Below are 16,529 nucleotides of genomic sequence, written 5' to 3'. Positions count from 1 at the left end.
AAGCTGAACACTGTCCTCAATTCCAGGTCTGTACTGTGCTACTCACCTTCCTTCATCTTCTCAGGACCTAGCCAAGGCTGCCATTGATTATTATTTCCTTTATCAGTTCTTCCTTGTTTGTGAATAGGAGATCCAGCTGTGCATCATTCCTGGTTGGCTCAGGAAATACCCATCTCAAGAAGTTACTCTGTCATGTTCTAGACACTATCTTGGATCTGCTTGTGACCCCACTCTGGTCCCACATCTCTGGAATCACATGGCTGTGATGCACCTTTCCCTCTTCACCATGCCTTATCAACCAGGAAGACAAATACACTAAAAACTATTCTACTTTCACTGAACCTGTGGGTAACAATGATTTGCAATAGTTCATCCAATTTTACAAGCACAATATCTGACAACTTGAAAATTATTAAATTAATTTAGTACACACTAGATTTTTTCACCCAAGTATCAACAAACCATTTATTGTCCTGTGAATCCTATGATCCTTCCGTCAGAACCAGTCCAAAGGCTTCAATTTGCAAGTACTGAACTTCCCATATGTGTGGGTGCCCTCAACCCCTCACCCCCCACCCCACATCTTGACCTTTATTTCCATAACAATGCACAAGTGATGGCTGCGTCTGGTTGTGAGGCTGTATCTGACTCAAAGTGGACTCCAGAAGGCAGGTAACAATGTGATAGCCAGGAGCTAATTTGAACCGCATGCCAAGTTCGAAAGAAACTAACTTCTGTTGGCATGCAAAGATGACTATGAGTCAATTATCTCACTCCATAAATAGTGGACAGCCCAGGGCCCATTGGGCTCTCCTACATGGCAGCAGGTTGCACAGCAGGATCTCCCCTTGAGTAGATACATCTTTCGAGGTTATTCCTATAGGTTAAGAGATTCTTTGCCACAACAGATTCTCAGTAAGTGATTACTAGCCTGCTAAACTTCGAAATCTCAGCTAAGTGGTACAAAGAATTGATTGTGCACATACAATCCTTTAGATATAATCCATTGACCAAGTCTGAGGCAGTCTGGATCTAGTTGCACCTGAACTCCCCTCTGAGGAGTTCAGAATGCAAGGGGGTCCTTTCTGAACCCCATGACTCAATGGGAGGATCTCCTTGGCAGTTTTGTCTGACCCTGTGCTCTGTGCAGTAATTAATCAAGTGTACCTTGCCATTGAGTCTTGTTAAACCACTGTTGTATTTACTATCAAAATTTGTTAAATCGCTGTTTTATACCAATAAATCTATTGCTGCTTCTCTCTTATAAGTGAAGTGTGTCACTCCATCTGTGACACCATGTTAACAGACCTGAATGAAGTTCTTTACAATGGGTTTTCATCAGCACAACAATCAAAAGTGTCACCAAACCCACTGCATGGCTAGTGGAGGAAAAAAGATGTTTCCAGGCAAGACGTTGATTAGATAGTTACTAAACTGAATATACCAGACAGTCATGTACTTTGATAGCATAAAAGAGCACAGTGTTGAAAGTGCTCATTAGCCATGTAAATAAAAAGAATCCACCAACTAGACATGTATATAAGTAGCCATCAAACATTTTGATACAATGTGGCTTAACTCTGATAGGAATTTAAAAAGAGCCTCCCTATTTTCACCAACAAACAAGACAAAGTATCATTTAAATAAAAGATACAATACCCTGTACCATTTATTCAATCACTTCTTTTTCATTTTATCAACAGTGAAAATAACTTTTTAATATATTCCATGCCATAATAAGGCCTCTTCCAGAGTGGAGCCCTCTGGAGGCTAGGACACAATTTATTCAAAACTGCAGGTAAAAGTTTTAAAGTGTTCTTCCAAAACAGCAAATATCAAATCATTTAACAATAAAATAACCAAATTACAGGTATGTAAATTACACATGGAGAAAAATAATTATGAGTGGTAACACTTCTAAGCTTTTATTACTTCACACACACGTATCTATATTTTATCATAAAATACATTATCTTTTATTTTTTAATGATTACATTCTAGGATGACTATTTGAAGTCAGATTCCCATTTTGCAACATCAATTTTTAAAAAGCTATGGATCTTAAGTGAAGAAATGTAAATGAATGCAAGTCCCCACTGGTAGATTTGAATATACAACTTGTTATTTAAAAAAAATAACTTGTAGTGCAGATATCTGGAGAAGTTAATTCCGAAAAAACATCCAAGAGCCCATTCCATTTCATACCTTTATTCTGGCATCATTGCCAGATTTTTCCATTTTCCATTGTGCCTCCTGTTTCCTCAGTTTCTCCAGGTCATTTAGCAGGTCAGCACAGCATGTATTTAATCCCTTATTCTCCTCCTCTAGGTTTTTTATAACCAGTCTGTTTTGTTCTTCCTTCTTCTGTGCACACTCCTCAGTGTCCTGTAGAACAGTACCACAAGGGCCGATAAACAAAAAAAGTGAGAACTAATCAGCAAATATAAACTGTGCAGTTTTACCCTCACAGCAGCTTCTTCTATATTTGATGGCCAAGGTCACCTGTGTACTTTTATTGGCCTCTTTCATGCAGGTGGAAGGGTCATATTTTTTAGCTGGATGACAGCTTTGATGAGCACACATTTGCAAAGAGCCCATTAATTGATCAAGCTGCCTTTGATGCTGTCCCCAGCTATTTTTGAGACCCACACAGACATATCCTCCCAGACCTCGGCTTTATCAATTAATAATGCCAGTCCCATCAGAATCTAATTACAAGAAGCCACATCTTCACACTCCTACTTTCTTTGCTCCATTTCCATCATTAACTATTTATCTGGAAGTTATAAAGCTTGGATTCCTGGCTTTAAAGCATCTTCCTTGGAGTTGGTATGTGAGAAAATGGTAAGGTATAGCAAAGCCTAAGGCAATTTTTTTTCTCCAAGCTTGTCACTTTCTGTGCCACAAAGGCTGACATTGCTTAAAGAACTACTTCAAAGATACAGTCTCATGAAACTATGTACAAGTCAATATACCTTAAGTTCTTGGCTTTTATCTTTAAATTTCTGATTCAAGTTACTGAATTCATTCTTCAAACAGGCATTTTCCTCATCCACAGCAATTTTCCTCTGTATTAAGTTGTTTATCTCCTGCTGCTGTTCTGTGACTCTCTATTTGGAAAAAAAAAATAAATCTGTTAATAGACAAAAAGCAATTGTAAAAGAACATGAATGTACTGGATTTTAGACCTGTGCATTTTAGACCTAGGAAAAGTAACCAACAAATATATGTAGTATCACAGCATTATTTTAATTTCATTAGTACTTTAATCATACTGAAAACTGCATGACTATATGACACAGTAACGAGGAACTGAGTATCTTCCTGCTACTAAACAAAGGAGCCCATAAATGCAACTGAATGGAAATGACAGTCATGTGCAGAAGTCGTATCTGTGCTTATGGATTAAGAGCACATTAGAATACTCCTTCACTTGCACTTTTAGCATACCAAAAATCAAGCCAGAAAGTAGAGTTCAAAATTCTCCAGAAACCATGATGGTAATGATAAATAAATATTAAGTGGAGCAACTAAAAAATGATGATACAAAACATTTGTAAAAACATAATTAAATCTAACCAATTTGCAGCTGAAGGAAAATAATACATCCCAGTTCAACACAGACAACAGTTTAGTGTACCCACACATGGCAAAATCTGACTGCCATCAAAAAAACAACTCCAGCTTTCTGTGTTAAGATATTTGCACACTATTCTTATGGCATTCATATTAAAACACCCTCAGCCTTAAATGCATATTAGAATGAATTTTTCTTCAGGAGTCTGTTTTAATTCCATGTACTATTTTGTCCCTTCACTTCTTAAACCAAAATGACATTGATCTAAAACATTTTGCTATCAGTAATACTGTAACTGTAGTAAGAAACAGATAAAACTTTTATCGCAGGACAAAAACACAACTGCTTTGCCTTTAATATATGGGCTAAATGAAATGTGTTCAGAAACATAAAAAATTGTCAACCAGAGGACATACCTTTAGATTATTCTACAATACTGTTGATAATATGCATCATGGTTTTCAACCCCTAAATGGTTAAATTTGGTTCACATGTATGTCAGAAATGAAAAAAGAATGAAAATGTGCTGAGAGGAAAACACAGAAAAATACATTTGAAGTCATATTCAACCACCACTGATTTAAAACCTACATGTAACCATCAGGGCAAAAAAAAGTAACTGTCACCATTAAACTCAAAGTAACTCGCTCACAGGAAGAAACACAGCTATTATAGGCAGCAGCCCAGCACACAAAGTGAGCTGTGCACCAGTAATCAGGGCTTGCTCCGCAGGTTGAACAGTGTCAGTGTGCTGGCATCCAGAGCACCTACCCTGCACAAGGAAACTGTTCACAAAGCAATGACCACATAAGGATGAGGCAATTTTGAGAGTCTTAGTAGCAGTTTGAGTACCAGCTTCTCCTCAAGATATTCATGCTCTTCTCCCTACTATGCACAAAAAATTACTGAGGGCAAAGTAGATCTCTGCCCTTCCTGCTGCACTGTGGTATAATATCTGACAACTAGCTTAATAGCTGATAAACTGCCTTTTTCAGTATTACCAGAGTAAAATCATAAAATAAGTATTAATTACACATATTTAATTATAAGATCAAGGTTGGCAGAAATACTTTATGAATTATTATTTAAACCGCTAGTGAGCTAGTGTGACAGTAAGGCATGTGAAAAATATATTTTGAAGATGTACACTGGAATTAATCTATTTAGCAAATGTCTTAAATCATTAACAATATACACGGCTGTTTCTTTGTGTGGATTGTATCTTTCCCTCCTCATTTCATTTTTTACTTAACAGATCTTTGTTGTAACTTTTTCCAAATTACTTCCAATGTCTGCCTCTCTTCTGTAGACTTCTTCACTCTTCCTATACTTCATGTTCCCATCTTCCTTGCAAATATTTCTGTTGCTCTATTTCTTCTCCCACCACCACCTCCAAATTGCTTCTATACATTGTTCCTCCATATTTAGACTTATTTTATCCCTCTGACCACTACTTATATCCACACACTGTTACAAATACAGTAATATTACTTACCAAAAAAAACCCCAAACAAACACATACTACAAACAAACTACATAGCAGAAAATACGGCCAAGCAAGAACAAATCCCGCAACCCTTTCAGACCAGGAAAAGGTAACGTAATCCAGCTAACTTGTATAGCAAATATTGGAAACAAACAACCATGAATAGATAATGTTTAGTAAATAGTGTAGGGAAGCATGAAAGATATTTTTCTCCCCACATGAAAAATTTCACTTTCTCAAGAAAAAAATAATTATAATCTTTGTTGTACTGCATACTGGATAGCAGCCACAGTAAAATTTAAAGAATATACAAAAATATGTACTTTCTAACAGTGGTCTTTAAAAAACATGGAAAAGAAAGTGAACATTAATTGAAGAGAATGGAAAAATGAGACTAAAAATTGAGAGAAAAGTGAAAGAAAATGCAGAAACCTCATATACTTGTATCTTGGTTTTTCCTCAGATGTCATTAATTCCAAGCAACCAAGCAGACCAAAAAAGAAAAACAAGCACCACAGAACTAGCTAGTATTTATAACAATATTTAATTGGTAATTTAATCTTGAACCTATAGCGTACTGGTTTACTTTTTATAATATAACTAACTCTCCTACAGAAACTCATTCTACACCACTGGCATTTTCAACAGACTCCAATCAAAGTTTGCCTAAGATTATAGACTCATAATCATTCTTCCATTTCTCCAAAAAAAATGTAAACCCGAATTTCACATTCAGAAATTTAAATTGGATTTTTTTTTTCTTGGAGACATAACCCAGTGCATAAACCTTCTCAGCCTAGTTTATTATCGCCAGACATTAAGGAGGGAATAACGAAATTAAGAAACGTTCTCTTAACTAAGGACTCCCCTATTTCATATTTTGAGCCTACCAGACAACAGGCTGAATGTTCATGATTCAAAAAGCAAAATATTTGCTCTTCAGATATATTATTACAGTTGCAGGAACAAACTGTTGCTGGCAGAAATGATGTAGTTGCATCTTTAAAAAGGTATGAATCCACATTACCATGGAAAGCATCAGTTATTTTGTCTGCCTCCCTCCCACTCCCCAGGTCCTCATAGAATTTGAGTAAGTGGCTCCTTTGAGTCTTCCTTCCAGCTCATTACTACTTGTTTAACATTTAGGAAGACAAAGTCTGTATTTGAAGAACACCCTTAGAAACTCTACCTATCTGAAAGAGACTATTAGCTCAGAGTTAAAAATTCACAAAAACACACTTACAAAATCTCAACGTGCAGCTGCAGCTCTTAAAGGCATCTAATTTTTGAGCACAGATTCATTATACACTCTGCGGAAACTGGTAAGCATGTGTCTATTTGTGAAGTGAAATCAAAGATCTTTGGGTCCTGTTTGGAATGGGATGTTTCCCTGCAATTTGGAGGATGAATGGAGACATGAAGATACAAAAGTGCAACTAGCTATTTCAAATGTTTGTTTCATATTGCTGAGATGAAATTTTAAACTCACATAAGCTACTTACTTTGCATACTTTGTAGGAAAATCTGACAGATTATCCTGAATCAGACTCACACGCTAATTACTTATGCCCACAACTGACCCACTTAAGACTTTAAATCAATCAAAAGGCAAATATGCCACATCAATCACTAAGCAGCAAACTCACCTGAGTAGTCTACAAAGTCATCTACTGCAGCAGTAGTGAAATACTATTTAGTTATACCTGCATGGAAAAAATCCTGTTTTGTTTCAAAGCATTTTTCCTTGGTACCACTTTGTATGCTCTTTTTTTCCTCTAAATGAACTGAACTTTTACTCTCATACCTGCTCATTTCATGTGCTTAGAAAGAAGAGAAAAACCCAAGAAGTATTACTCAGGAGCCATGACTGGGTGGAAATAAGGGTCATAAAGAAGAATTTCTGAGATACAGGCAATTAAGTAAATTATCATCTGTCTTTGCCTTTACAGGTGTTTTTGCACTTTGCTTTCTCAGTCTATGAATTACCCTCTATTAAAGACTGATTTCTCACAGCAGAGAATACAAGCAGTTTTCCTACAAGACTACACTACTCCAGTAGTCAAGCGAAAGAGGAGAAAAAAACCATACCTGATCAACACATGGGGAAACCTCCCACGAGGTTATTTTGACAGTCTTTACCAGATAGAAACACTCATTGGGAATTCACGTATTCCCATGGTAGCTACTCTTTCTGTCTAGACAGCGTAAGCACAGGCTAATCCTAGACAAGAACAATCTCAACTTACACTTAGCATAGACTGCAGTCATATTTGTTTGAACACAAAAGGACAAAAGCAACGTTCAATGAGCTTTTGAAAACTTGATGCTGAAGAACTATAAAAAACTCATATTAACTAAGACAATGAGAATTTCCAATGATTTTTCCATAGACAAACTTCCAAATACTAGAAAGAAAACTGTATTCTAGAAATGAAATTGCTTGAATGAAAACCAAAGAAATCTGATTTTACCCTTTTATTTAGCTGGGAAAAATCAAAGAGCATCCCTTGTATACTGCTGGAGCCCAGAATGCTCTAGGCAACAATACCTACAAAGAAAGAAACACTGTGACCTGGTAGAGCAGGTCTTTTGATGTTTAAGAGGACTGTCATTCCAGAATTCATTTTTATCCTTTCCCATGGCATCTCTTTAGCTACAACAAATTTTTTTTTCTTCTCTAGTAACATCAAACTGTATACCAGTAAAAACTACTTTTTAAAATACCTTTATATCAATTTGCAGAGAAAGCAAAATCACATGCTAAGTCAAACCAAGAAAATGAGGTATGAAAACACAGAAGGGGGAAAATTGTCCCTTATTGTCTTAGCTCTGAACACCTCAGAGTCTCTGCACGGCAGTAGGATGTTACAATCATCTGTCAACATTTCATGTGAACAGATCCACAAAAAGTTTTTTAATTAAACTTCATTTTTATCCAGTGTGAATTTGGATAGTATACTGCAGTATGGAGACAACAAAAGTAGCAGCAAACGTGTAACTTGTCAATGCTAGGACTCCATTTCCAAAAAGAATATGAATTAGGATAGAACTCCCAAGAGTTATGGACTGTCTGGTGTTGCAGACATCATTCACTTAACTTCCAGTATTCAGTGAAAGTGATTTTTTTAATCCACTACATAAAATGCATGCAGAAAGGACTATGAAACAGCAGCTGTACGTGCTATTATTGATTAAGTGTTCTCCAAATTTTTACTTTTGGGGAACACAACTCACAGTTCTGCAGTTTGAAATTTGATCAGGTTGCATTACTGAATCAGCATTGCATACCCGCCTCTAGACAGATTCATAAAATGTAGATAAGAGTGGGTTTTGTTTCACATCAAGAATTTAACCGAAACTACTTATAATTTATCCCTGAAAATCATTCTAGAGCAATGCAAAGCTGACACACATATACTTCAGTGCTGCTGCTAATGAAACAGAAATGCAACAATGCACCTTGTTTTGTCACTGTCTGCTGAAGCACTTCAGGAAAAATCTCAGGTCTACACCACAATATTAAAGGTGTCCATCTATGACTGCAACAAGAGACACACATTCAATTTCCACTACCAAAAGGAATCACAGTAACAAATAAACATTGTATTCTGTGCTTTCTTCATTACATTGTTTATCAGAAGCTCTTACCGTGCAGTAGTACACTTCTAATATACCACAAAAGAAAAAGAAAAATGAACACAAGCAAAATAACTGGAACTGATGGAAAACTGAAGTTTTTTCCCACCAAGAAATTACTTTTAATGAAATCCCGACATCTTAAGCAAAACAAAAATTGTTAAATTATTACAACTTAAATGTGAAAATATTACTCTTTAAACTTCTTTTCCTCAAAATTTCTACTTCAACATTTACATGTTTATTGTCTCCCTTTCATCATCTTTTTCTCCTACCGAGTAGCTCAGGTTAATTTAGCACACTCTTAACTTTCTCCCTTCCTTTCCAACTTTCCTTTTTTTCCTAGCAGGGATTGAACAATAAGTAGATACCACTAAAAATGTGCCAGTAACATTTCATAGCTTTCCTTGATTAGGTTTCTCAAATCTCTCTTCACTTTTTTTCAACTTTATTAATCCTCATGGTTCTCAACTTGAACACTCATACACACATTTAACAAATAACATTCCCACTCTCATACAGTTCTCCCAAACAAAAACACAAAAGAAAAAAAAATAAACAAAAGAAATTTGCTCTCTTTCAATCTCATGACTATTCATTAGATTCTTTAATTATTTTCAGATGTAGGATAAACCGAAGTTCTATGTAAATAATTCATGAATAGGTAACCATATGTTATAGAAGTCATCTGCTGTGTTTTGTAGTCTGTATGGTGTCCCTTTCAGTCAAAATGACATTAGCTTGTTAAAATATAAAACACAAGTTATTTTTAAATCCATACTGCTCCAAAAGTGAAATGCCAACAACACTAACTGATTCTACAGTATATTTCCAAAGGATGCCTGTATTCACAGTTAACTATTCAACTTACAACTTGACTCCTAACAAGAAAAAAAAAAGGAAAAATAGCAACTTACATATACCGGACTAAAATGTACTTCATATCCTATTAGTAATTCCTGTTTTTCACACCTGGCCTTACACTATAAGAATCTTACACAAATAAAAAATGTAACTGCAAAGAGGGGAACTGAAGTCATAGATTCCACTTGATTTTCATACTACCAGAAGTTGTTTTGTTCTTCCTTATCCCATCCCACGCTTTCCAGGACTCCCTGAAATTAACCAACTTAAAGTTTTTTTTCTGAGAAAAAGAAGCATGAACCTGCAAGCAGGCATCTGCAAATCCGTTCCCAAACTGATTTTTTGAGTGCCCATTTCTATCAACAATACACGTGAAATAAAACATGGTAACTTAAAGATGTATACAAGGAAAAACACCCCTAAAACACTGTCCATTCAAATGTGCTCACATACCATTCATGCACTGGAGAAAAAGGGCCAGTCTTTTTGCAGGAGGAAGAAATGAAAATGAAGATTCTGTAAAGCTCTTTTTTTAAGAGGATCAAGTAATATGGTTCTACAGAGAAGCAGACCAGAAATATGAGCAGCTGAATCCATCTTGCAAATAGGGAATATGTACTTATTCCTCGACCACTAGTCAGTCTTGCTCTTGAATTCTCACCTGACCCATAGATTAAGGTAGGGTCAGACAGTATAATGTGTTATAAACACCATGCTCCCTATTGCCCTTTTTGACTTGTCTAATGTGATTAATTTGGTGTCTTCAGGAAAGTTGGCTATCTTAATCAAATGACTCGACAAAATTTCTTAGAACACGTGGTGGAAATACACTGTGACTTTATCTAGTACGTAACAGCCTTGCAGCTCTAGCCCTTCACTTTCACTGGCAGCAAAGGAACCATCTTCAGCCATCAATCTGCTAAGCAGGTCACAGCACTGACAAAACTTGTTTGTGATGCGCACCATGTCATTCTACTCAAGCTGCTTCTTACAACTACACTGTAGAACATGCCTTCTCTCATCCACCCAAAACAAAACTCCACTATTCTTTTCACTTACAATATCCTACCATCTTTTGTATGCCTTCTGCTGGTTCCTTCTGCTGCACAGCTGTAGTGCAAGCAAGCATTGCCAACAGCTGCGTATTTGCATTGACAAGGGAGCCAAATACTGTTTCTAGCACGTGCACAATAGGTTTGCCATCTCTGAAATAAGGGATACAGAAGCTCCTTGCCCTGCAATGGGGTAATACATAGGGGCAGTTTTTCACAAAAAACACACCTCTAATTTGGAAATGACAGAGCACTGCCAAAAAAGAAAAGCTGTAGCTTCTTAACAAAACAGCACTTCCGCCAGTATAGCATGTATTGCAGTAATGCATCTGCTAGATTTAAGATTAACTGTCCACTTTCCTCTAATGAGGGTATGACAGCTCTCAGGGTAACTACAGTGAACACTGACAAGATAATCTGACAATCTCGCCACAGTTCTAATACTACCTTAACCATCAGCTGCTCTAAACAAATCCCCTTTCCTCTTTTGTCTAGTGATTCTCTGCCCCTGCAATACAGTGATACTTTCCCTACTCCCTCTCTTTTTAGCAGCTATATTTTGAAACTGTGGAAAGCAGCAGCTCAGCCCTCTAGGTCAGGCAGCAGAAAACCCAAAGTATTTTTTTATCTCCTATTCTCTCTACTAATTCCAAACCAAAACTAACAAATGTGCTAAAATGAGCTTTTCTGTCCCCTTCATTGAGGAACACAACCTTGACGAACAAGGTTGTTGGTTTTTTCCTACACTTTCCTTCTCCAAGTGACCTATACAAGGTCCTCAGAGTGAGTTAGCCTCTGTCTCTGGAACCATGTGTAACTATGTGAGATCTGCAGAAAAAGATACCTACTAGCATCTACTCCTGACACAGCAATATTTCATTACACTCACATACATCAATGCTGCCAGATCAGAAGTAGTAAATAAAGAACAGCTGTTGCTATGATCAACTTTTTTGACAAGCTCCTTCCTAAGCGTGGTCAGCAGATTTGTATGGGCAGAACCTAATCTCAAAGGGCACTGCAAGCTTCTTTCTGCTACCTGGTTCTTAAGGAGCAAGTTTTCCTGAACTTGAGGAAATCTGCCTGTATTCAAGTAAGAAGCCATGATACATGGTTTCACATCAACAATGTCTTTAAAGGGGGAATAAAATCCAGCTTCACCCTCTTAAAACTACACTGACTTCACAATTAAAAAATAAAAATAAAATTGTGTCACTACAGCAACCACGTAATACATTGAACACAGTTAGGAAGTTTCTCTCTTCTACAGTAAAAAGTTTCCAATGGCTTTAGAAACCAATTTTATCTCAAGCAAAAAGGCTATCCAATTGTAACTCTAATTGGCTGCATGGTAAATATTCTCACCTGGCTTGAGCAAGAAATTTCCAGAACTAGAACCCAGCTCCCCAGAGGCTGAATGAGATCATAGAGATGACCTGCCTCTTCTTTCCAGGCTTGAAGATTGAGCTATGCTAACCTAAGAATCTAGCATTTCAAACCAGTGGAATGGGCAGAGGACAAGAAACACCACGTTTCTTGCCTACACTTTTTCTTCATCTGATAAAGTGCAGCTATCATTTCAGGCTCTTTGTGGAAAGACCACTGAGAACACAAAGCCTGAGTAATACAGATCCAGAAGGTTTAGCCAACTTCAGGCATGCCTACACAGACAAGTCAATGAAAAGGTGAAGCATGCTTTTACAGCACACCTGTACAAACACCCAATATAGCTGCTTTTTTGCAGGTTACATAGGAAAACTCCTTCCTCAAAACTGAGTAAGCCACTTCACATAAACACATTTTCACCTTGTAGAGAAAGCATTCCTACTGGGACTTCATACAAAAGTACTAATGAGCTGTAAAGGTACACTGTAATTTACAGCTTATTAATTCCTTCAGACAAACAAGCCCACAGGTATTAGCCATAGTCATCATACCACCTACCTCAGGTAGCCTTCTATCAATAAACTGGAATCAGCAACTCAACTATTTGAATAATAAATATTTTCCTCCCCTCTTTCTTACTCAGACTAGCTCCTTAACAAGATTTCTTTCCCTTAATTTTATGAGAAAACTAGACGATGGCAAGCAGAAAGGCACAAAGACATCAGATAATTCACTGATGCAGTTCAAAGGGGCTACATAAAACAGACAGGTTTCACCACTGAAGGCTAATCCAAGGTACAACTTGAGTAAAATGATCTTTCTAAAGAAAAAAAACAAAACATCTGTGCCCTCAGATGTACTTCACTTGCAGTATCTATAAATCTCATTCACTGGAGAAACTTTTTTGCAAGGAGTTTATAAACGTCGCATAATCTCATCACTACTGACATATTCATCCAGGCTCCCCATTACTGAAATTATTCTCATGTCCCTCATTAACCAACAATAATCAAGGTCATATGCTACTGGAAATAAAGTGTTTCGATGGCAATAATGTCTGTATACATTTGTCTTAATGTAATAACAGCATTTGATTACAAAGAAAAATACAATCAGGTGAAGGTACAAAAGTTAAGAAAAATAATTTATTAGAGTTAATTAATGCTTGAAGGTAGAATTATGCTTCTTTCAATTGTACCCATTAAAGGGGCTTTAATATAGATTTGCACAGCAAGCTGAAGATTTTCAAATGCAGATAATGAGGCAAGCTAGTACTATTTTAACCCCTCTGGAGTATAATCAGTTGATAAGGTTTTGAAACGTTACAAGGTCTAGGACAAAAAGATTAGCTTTAGTTCCTCCAAATCAAAATTGAAACCTAATTAATTAACAATGTTCTAGAAAAGGTTTACTGCTAGTTTTACACATCTTTAATTTCATTTTCTAAGGAAAACAGGTGAAGATATTTTAATTTATCTATTGCATGAATGGCAGAAGACTGAGTTCCCTGTTCCCATACTATCCTCTAACTAATTGTTTAAATTCAAAAATTTGAATGCATTCTCCCCAAAAACTCACCTTCTTTTAAATGGGAAAAAAAAAAGGACCAGTAATCTATTTGAGACATACACAAATAAATTAAATATACCAGGTGGGAAAGATTTCCAAAGAAAAGGGAGAATGAAAAAAAGATATCTGCAGCAATCAGCCTTCAGAAGAATAACTAAAATTATAATGAGTTATTCACTTAAAGGTAACAGAAATTCTTTTGCTTGAAACACACTGAGAAATTATGTATATATGGCAAGGATACATAACTACTGAGACAAGAGTTCTGAGCCATGGTACAAAACAAAAATCACAGTAATAAAATCAGTATAGCAGTCTGCCACTAAATAAGATTTTTACCATACAGCATTTAGAATAAATATGTATATGCCAGATGAGGCACAGCTGTGACTCTCAAGACCAAAAGTTATCAATCAATCAATTACAAAGACAAGAATTAAAAACAAGAACAAAGGGGAAAATACAATGGAAAACTCCAATGCAGTGTATTTTGTACTGAATTTATGTGCAATAATATATGAAACAAAAAATGAAGTGCTTTAATATTGTATTTATGTGAACCTTTGAATGGTACACATCTACATGCTCCACTTTTTAAATATGAAACGATGTTTGAACACAACATGCAGTTATGTGATAAATTCACGGCAAGAAAAGTCTTACACATTTATCTAAAAATGAAGATTACACCACTGTCAATTAGGAAAGGTGCACAAGATTGAAGTCACACCAAAGTAGAGAAAAATTCAATACAGATATTCTGTTCCAACAACATTAGAAGAAAGTCTACAAAACTGATTTACAATGATTTTTACAATTAAAACCACATGTCCCAGTCCCACAAATATTTGAGCTCTTTTTCCCCTGTTTCGGTTATGCATAAGTGATTAAAGACCATATTACTTCTCAGTCATAAGTTTCAAAATTATTTATTTTTGTTTATTTTCACTAACATACATTAAAATGGAAAGCCTTCAAACAGTTGATATATCTTATTACAAATAAAGCTAACTTAGCTGCATCTCACCTAGGGTGTGGAAAATATGCTTCCTTTTTTAAGTAATTTTAAAAGGGCTCTTAAGCATGTCAGGACAAAGCCTAAGCAGAATACATGAGAAGAAAAATTATCTCATGTCCTCCTAGGGTTTTGTTGTTGTTTCTGGCGGCAATATCAGCTTACATACATGTCGAATTATGAGATATGTTATTTATTCGCCTTTTTTCCCTTACTCAGCATGGATTCACACTACCAGGTGTTTGGTGGCCACTCAGAAATTCCTAGTAAATAAATAACCCAGTATTATTATTCCCAGTAAATAAATACAACTAATATTGTTGCAACTGGTATCTCTGTATGATGCATGAAAAGGAAGGGCAAAAACAACAGTGAAGACGACTGGATAATCTCACCTTCCCAGATGTAACAGATTGGTAGACTACAATACACAGCCTTGAAGTCTTGCTGTCTATAATTTACAGAAAAGAACGTTATCATTATTGTCAAAACTCACAGTTTCATAGGCAACCTATCTTTTTCTCATTAGATGAACAAAAAAGAATCCAGAAAAACAAAATAAGTAAGAATTCTTCTTACTACATTGTTCTCTATGCCAGCTCCAGCCTTTGATTACCAAACCACCAAAACCACTCCAAAAACTCAGAAAATGATCCTACTCTTGTTTCAACCCTGTGCATCCCAGCAAATGGATGAAGACAGACGGTCAGAATGACATCACCTTTGCACGCAGCTTTTATATGCAACACTGGCCATTGACATTATCTGGTGACCTTCACCAGATCCTTCCAGTCAATGATACTCTAAGGGAAGCTATTTGAAAGGGCTGCATTACAATAAGCATTAAAGTTGTAACTATCAACAAAAAAGCAGATTCTGTCCCCAGCAAGGCTCTTGCCCCTGTCTCCCACAGCCGCCCCAGGTGAGCGCAGGCCGGGTGGGCTGGGCGCGTGGGCAGGGCGGTGGGCTGAGACCTGGCTGATGGCAGAGCCCAGAGGGCTGTGACCAGCGGCGCAGCCCAGCTGGGGGCCCGCAGCCAGCGCTGTGCCCCGGGGCTCAGCACCGGGTCCCGTCCTGCTCAGCCCACCCACCAGCGCCCTGGGTGAAGGGGCAGAGCGTGCCCGCAGCCAGTTTGCTGGTGGTGCAGCGCTGGGAGGGCGGCTGATACCCCGGAGGCTGCGCTGCCGTTCAGCGGGGCCCGGGCAGGCTGGGCAGTGGGGCGGGGGGGGCGTCATGAAGCTCAGCAAAGGCGGGGGTAGGGTCCTGCGCCGGGGGGCAGCGACCCCACGCACCAGCACAGGCTGGGGCTGACCTGCTGGCAGGCAGCTCTGCGGGGAAGGACCTGGGAGGCCTGGAGGACACCGAGTGGCCCGTGGGCCGGCAGTGTGCCCCGGTGGGCAAGGAGGCCGCTGCCAGCGTGGGCTGCATCAGGAGGAGCGTGGCCAGCGGGTGGAGGGTGCTGGGCTCCCAAGTTCAAGAGAGACAGGGAGCTACTGGAGAGGGTCCAGTGGAGGGCTACGAAGATGATTAGAGGACCAGATCATTTTCCTTATGAGGAAAGGCTGAGAGCTGGACCTGTTTAGTCTGGAGAAGAGAAGACTGAGAGGATCTCATCATTGTGCACAAATACCTCAAGGGCAGGTGTCAAGAGGATGGGGACACGCTCTTTTCAGTGGTACCTAGGGGCAAGTGGTACAAGGGACAATGAACACAAACTGAAACAGGAATTTCCTTCTGAATAGGAGGAAGAAGAGGGAGACGGAGCACTGCAACAGGCTGCCCAGAGAGGCTGTGGAGTCTCCATCTGTTGAGACCTTCAAAAAGCACCTGGACATGATTCTGCGCAACCTGCTCTAGGTGAACCTGCTTTAGCCAGGGGTTGGACTAGATCATCTCCACAAGTCCCTTCCAACCCCAACCATTCTGATTGTGAAGCCTATGCAA

The 16,529-nt window shown here is 38.0% G+C and overlaps 1 protein-coding gene across 3 annotated transcripts in view; it reads right to left on the bottom strand.

Moving 5' to 3' along the window:
* The window catches only part of CNTLN (centlein), a 197,755-nt gene that overhangs the window by 147,867 nt on the left and 33,359 nt on the right, over positions 1 to 16,529 (bottom strand). For all 3 annotated transcript variants that reach the window (XM_080371891.1, XM_080371890.1, XM_080371892.1), the window contains 2 exons: positions 2,976 to 3,110; positions 2,206 to 2,385 (listed from right to left, as the gene is read on the bottom strand). In XM_080371891.1, coding sequence (XP_080228017.1) covers positions 2,206 to 2,385; positions 2,976 to 3,110 — 315 coding nt within the window. The remainder of the gene's footprint in view (positions 1 to 2,205; positions 2,386 to 2,975; positions 3,111 to 16,529) is intronic.

The sequence above is a fragment of the Falco punctatus genome (genome assembly GCF_963210335.1).
Source record: "Falco punctatus genome assembly, chromosome: Z".
NCBI lineage: Eukaryota > Metazoa > Chordata > Aves > Falconiformes > Falconidae > Falco > Falco punctatus.
This window is presented reverse-complemented; position numbering and strand designations above follow the sequence as displayed.